Genomic DNA, 6,000 nt, shown 5'->3' with positions numbered 1-6,000 from the left:
ACACACACATACACATCTATATCTATTAGATGACAAAAACAGCAGCACTCCGGGATTTAATGTAACAAACAGACTATGGTTAAAGTAAAAAAAGCCGAAGTTTAGAGGCCACAGCGCCCCTTTGTCGTGAATGTGGGAAGTCCTGTCCGATCCTGCACTGTGGTCGGACGGGACTTCCCACGTTCACATCTTCGTGGGCTTCTTCACCTACTTAAGGTAAACTCCTTTTTACTGTTGTGTTCTGTATACCTTGACAAAGGGGCGCTGTGGTCCCGAAAGATTGGCTTTTTTTTACTTTAAATATAGTCTGTTCCATTAAATCCTGGAGTGCCGCTGTTTTTCAGCTCTATGCCACACATTTGCAGAGGGCACCCGGGTTTCGTATCATGGTTTAGAGTAGTGCCGGGCTATACAACTACTGCTATGAGAATATATATATATATATATATATATATAACAAAAAGGACAGGCCGGCACTCCAGCTGTAAAGTGGTACTTGCCCAGGTGCCCTCCAGGGTCCGTGTTCCAAGCCCAATAATAGATGCAACAAACGGCGGCACTCACAGGACATGCAATGCAGTAAGCAGGAATTGCTTGTATATAAGGTATGTATATGTTGTGCTTTTGTATTCTTGAAAAAGGTTGAATAAACCGAAACGTCAAATCTGCATTTGATTCCGGTTTACTGCTTTGCATGTCCCGTGAGTGCCGCCGTTTATTGCATATTATATATATATATACATACATACACACACATTCATATATACATACACACACAAACATATATACACACACCCACAGAGCAGCATACAGTGACATTGGTGTGAGTGGCGGGTGAATGCGCTGCCGCCATCAGTCTGTATAGCGCTGCTGGTCACGTGGGCCACTCCTGCAACAGGTTCTCTATGCCAAGCAGTGCAGCAACGTTGGCAGAAGCGATTTCATCTACTTCATCTAATGAGAATCCTACATTTGGATTTCAGATGAGGGTTAAAGATTTTACTTTAGGTACACACATTTTATTTGAGCACCTATGACCATTTATTAGTACACTAGTGTCTTTTTAACCTTTACACACACATATATAAACACATTATATATATATATATATATATATATATATATATATATCTCACACACATGTATAAATACATTTATATATACACACATATATAATATGCACCCATATATACATATAATAATTTAATCACTATAATATATCTGGAATGTGCACATTATGAATTACAGACGAAGCAGTAATTTCACTGTAAGAGTCTTTATTGTGTTCTGTAAATATCCTTTTAGATCAAAACCGATAATGAATTGTTCAAACCTAGACTAGCATGATATACACATTGGGGTTTATGCAATATGGTGCAAGTTGTGTAAAGCAGCACGATTTCTCCAATCTCGGCTGCAATAATAGCGACATAATTTAATTATCTGTAGCTGCGACTAGTTTGGGCAGGCATAACTAAAATATTACTACTTAATAATTATTAGTTATTTTTATTATGATCAACATTTATTTATATAGCACTACCAATTACAGAAACTATTTATCATTCACATGAAGCCACTGTCCCATCGGAGCGCACAGTCTAAATTCCGTCACACACACACAGCAGCCAATTAACCCCCCAGTATGTTTTAGGAGTGTGGGAGGAAAATGTAAACACCTGGAGATTACACCTGGAACATGTAAACTCCACACAGATAGGACCCTGCTCGGATATCAAACTCATTAACCGGGTGAGGCAAAAATTCACGCCACCATGCCACCTTGCTGCCCAAAGTAAAGATGTACATAAGGATATTGTATCTGGCATATCCCCAAGCACCTACCTGTGAGGAACAGTAGCACAAGGCTTATGGTCCAACCTCTCATAGCTGCAACTTGTCCTTACCAACCTATAAAACAAAATGTACATATGCTGATGTTTACGGCTTCAATATGTTTACAGTTAGGTAACAGAAAAATGCATAGTTTCTATAGGTCAAAACGTTATTTGGAAGCTTTGTTTGCGGGTTCTCAAGCACAGACAAAGCATTAAGATGCCTATGATTAAGAATCTCTTTAGCCGTTTCTTGTTATTCCTGTAACTTTTGACGTAACAACAGAACAAAATATATTCACAGAATGGAATCATATGTCAAATAATGTCAACATAAATGTACATTTATACACAATATTTAAAACTATCTATGCAAACCAAAGAGTCTTATTATACTGTAGCGTTGTATACAACTGTCCCAGAGACTATGCCTTACTGCACTAATTTAATAAGATGACATAATGAATTCATCCAGGCAGCTACAGTATATGATCTGGAAAATAATGCAGCTAAAGCAACCTCCCTATATACTGTATATATAACTCAGACTACTGTGCCCAATTGGATAGGGACTGATATTGTTGTGCATATGATTTCATGCTTAGGGGCCACACAACAATTTTCCTGACCATAATAAATCCAGGTGTGCGGAAGACTCAGTCCTACCCCAGCCCACCTCCCCCGCAGGAATAGATCTGTGCATTGGACATTTTAAAGATTTTACAGAAAAATATAATGTTGCTACAATAGATACCAGTGTAATGCAGGGAATAACTGGAGAAAACATTGGGAAAACTTCTAAAGTATAGCCATTGGAATATCATTTGGAACTATCAGACATTCCTCTTTGGAATCCCCAAACATGTATGTTATTAGGAAGAGAGAAGATTTAAAATAATTTTTAAACTGGAAACACCCTTTAAATCAATCAGCAACACGTACAGCTTACTGCTATCACAAAAGGGCAAAACATGTTCCCTGACCTATAAAATGCGGATGAATGTGGTTAAATTCATATCATAGAAATAATTTGGCAGATGCCCGTTCACTCCCAGTGAGGGTGGCCTCAGCTCTTACCTGCTATCCTTGCTGGTCAGTTGCTCATGGGATATGAGATCGGCACCTCTCCAATTTTATACTCCTGTGTACACGCACAGCCTGGGATTTATCAGCTGAGATAAGCAGGATATGCAGTTTAACATGTGGAACTTGGGGAGTAAAGTTCAAGATGAGCTAGGAAAACACAAGGATCTGCTGTCTTCATTCCCAGCCCTAGATACACACACACAATCATCTAATAGGGGCAGATGTCTTATTATTATTCAGGTGATAAACTTTACCTTTAGATAAGTAGTATTTGATATTATCATTTATTGATGAAAGGAAGAACCTATTAATATTTAATACATTAAATTATGTTCCTTATGTTTAGTATATTGACAATCTACACAGTTCCATATTTCCCTTCTATATAAAAGCCTCGTACAGCACCTGTTAGGCTGGGTACCCACTTACCGATGTGTATACCCGGCAATGCGACGGCCGGTACACATTACACAATCCTGTGCCCGCCCGTCCGATAGGCCGGGCACCGGCTCCACTCACAAGCATGGGGTCGTTCATCACATTGATAGATTGAGCAGCATGTACTGCAGTTCTGTCAATGCGATAAACAACCCCACGGGAGCACGCAGAGTCCGACATAGTGGCTACACATTTGCCAATGTGAACAATATGTCGGCCGGAGCTGGGGACATATAGTCTAATGTGTGCCCTCCTTTACCCTAATACATATATTTCCAATAGAGGGGTCTAGTTATGAAGAAATAGAAGAAACTGGCGGAGAAAGTCTCTCTCCCCGCTTCACACCATTTACCAAGAGGTTAACCCCAGAAATAGGCAGCCCGTAACATTTTGCATCATTTACCACCAATCCCATAGGACTCCTATGTGGACGATGATCAATTCAGCTTTTCACCACAAGATAATGTCGTCTCAGCATATCGTCAGATTTACCAGTCAATTGGAACCAGCAAAGCAGGAGAGGCTTTTCTTGTATCCCAACCAGGTCAAATTAGCGAAGATGAGCAGTTTGTTTTTTCCTGAAAACTGAACACAACCGAACTTTGGGGTTATGAGTCAAATCAAGTCCCGGCTCGGATAACTTTGGGGGTTCTGAATAGAACAGAGTCTTGGCTCAGATAACTTTGGGGGGTTCTGAGCAGAACAGAGTCCCGGCTCAGATAACTTTGGGGGTTCTTAGTAGAACAGAGTCCCGGCTCAGATAACTTTGGGGGTTCTGAGTAGAACAGAGTCTCAGCTCAGATAACTTTGGGGGTTCTGAGTAGAACAGAGTCCCAGCTCAGATAACTTTGGGGGTTCTGAGTAGAACAGAGTCTCAGCTCAGATAACTTTGGGGTTCTGAGTAGAAGAGAGTCTCAGCTCATATAACTTTGGGGTTCCGAGTAGAACAGAGTCTCGGGTCACATAACTTTGGGGGTTCTGAGTAGAACAGAGTCCTGGCTCAGATAACTTTGGGGGGTTCTGAGTAGAACAGGGTCCTGGCTTAAGTCTGCTGTAAGCTCAGAACTCTGTTTTAATAACCAAATCTAGGGTTTTAGATTGCAAGTAAACGGTTCCAAATTACATGATTTTATCGTTTTTTTTTTGTTGTTTTTTTTCATTTTTAAAGAAATCCTAAACCAAACCCGAATCTGAACCAAATCACTTGAGGGTGTGTTGCCAAAACCATAACATTTTAGTGTAGTTTTGTCAAAATAGAAAGCATAGGACCCCACACACATCTCTAATTAACTTCCAAGCATTTTGGCGGGATAGTCCAGATTTGAGAGCTCTGTCCCAAAATCACGATCAGGACCACATTGTCCCAATCTGCCAGGGGCAGTCTAGCTCTCTTCAGGCATACCCCCACAGTGATGCAGAGACGCCATCTTGATGTCGTGATATGCTCCCGTCCCAATTCAAGTTGGCAGGTTTTTTTGGGGAGGTATGTCACTTCACATAGGGCGGGATGTATCAAACCTTGGAGAGAGATAAAATGGAGGCGGTGCTGGCCCCTGGGAACAAGAATGGATGCTGCGCACATGCGCGTGGCATCCATTCAGTGCAGGGCGAGAGCTCGGGACAGACCAGCTACTGACGTAGTGCTGGGCTCACCCCCAGCCTGACATTAAATGGGAGGCATGCCACCAACTAGCGTCATTTGGGGCATGGCCTATGGTAATTAGTCCATGCCAATTTCCGGTAGCACGAGATTTGGGGCATCTGGATATCTCGCCACACAGTGTGCGGATCAAGCTGGAGCCGGCCCTGACTACCACCAATGGTAAATAGACCACACAGGTGTGGGATCACGTTGCTGCTAAACCCTGGGCACCAGGGGTCCATGCACAGTGTCTCCTGTTATTTTAATGGAATGCTTATTTTTCTTTTAATCAATGTTTAGAGGAACTTATATACAGGTGTGGGATCTGCCATCAAATACAGTCTAATGCGTTTTTCCTATGAGGATTTTTTTTTTTCCACATACAGGTAAATTTGGAGCTGTTTGGCTAAAATATATAAAATTAGTTTTAAAAAATTCCAATGGCCCTCAGTATCCCCCATCTCATTAAACTGTTTAGCGGTGCTCCTCATTGTCACTATAGGAGCATCATGTGGTCAGGTCTATGTAATATATGAAGCAGTAATTTATTTTGTTATTTCACAGCGTTCTACATAAAAAAAACACAGATCTAATTAAGCTGCTATAAACATAACATTCTTTTTCTTTGTTTCACTTGATTTCTGGGTGTAACCCTTGGCAACAAATAGGACTTTGTAGTGATTTAGCAAAAATAGAAATGGTATTGGCACCACAAAGGTGTGTTCGAGTCTGTGGCTTAAGGAGAAGGGGTCTCCCAACAAGAACCTAGGGGTAGTCTGCAGTGCCGGACTGGGACATATAGTGCCCACCGGGGGAATGCAATAATAGGGGCCCATGCTTAAGGGGTGTGGTCAGACACCACAGTTGCTTGGCTAACCATTAAACAAATAATGGTGTAGTTCTATAGAAGCAAACCACGATCTGATGTTCATCAGTGGTCCTGCTCCACAAGGCAACTGAGCCTCTAGTAGATTAACAATGTAAAATTCACTGCACAGT

The 6,000-nt window shown here is 41.3% G+C and overlaps 1 protein-coding gene across 3 annotated transcripts in view; it reads right to left on the bottom strand.

The window, feature by feature from the left end:
- The window catches only part of LOC148513734 (uncharacterized), a 36,552-nt gene that overhangs the window by 6,170 nt on the left and 24,382 nt on the right, over positions 1-6,000 (bottom strand). Inside the window, exons 1-2 of one of the 3 annotated variants that reach the window (XM_088481393.1) lie at positions 2,913-5,404; positions 1,846-1,911 (exon numbers count right to left, since the gene is read on the bottom strand). In XM_088481393.1, the coding sequence (XP_088337519.1) occupies positions 1,846-1,888 (43 nt within the window). In that variant the 5' untranslated portion in view covers positions 1,889-1,911; positions 2,913-5,404. Of the gene's footprint in view, positions 1-1,845; positions 5,405-6,000 lie in introns of those variants that run through there. The other 2 variants (XM_088481394.1, XM_088481392.1) reach the window with 2 other exon arrangements.

Source organism: Taudactylus pleione, unplaced genomic scaffold (genome assembly GCF_031769625.1).
Source record: "Taudactylus pleione unplaced genomic scaffold, aTauple2 ptg000270l, whole genome shotgun sequence".
Classification (NCBI taxonomy): domain Eukaryota; kingdom Metazoa; phylum Chordata; class Amphibia; order Anura; family Myobatrachidae; genus Taudactylus; species Taudactylus pleione.
Note: the sequence above shows the minus strand (reverse complement) of the source record. Positions and strands in the feature narration are given on the sequence as shown.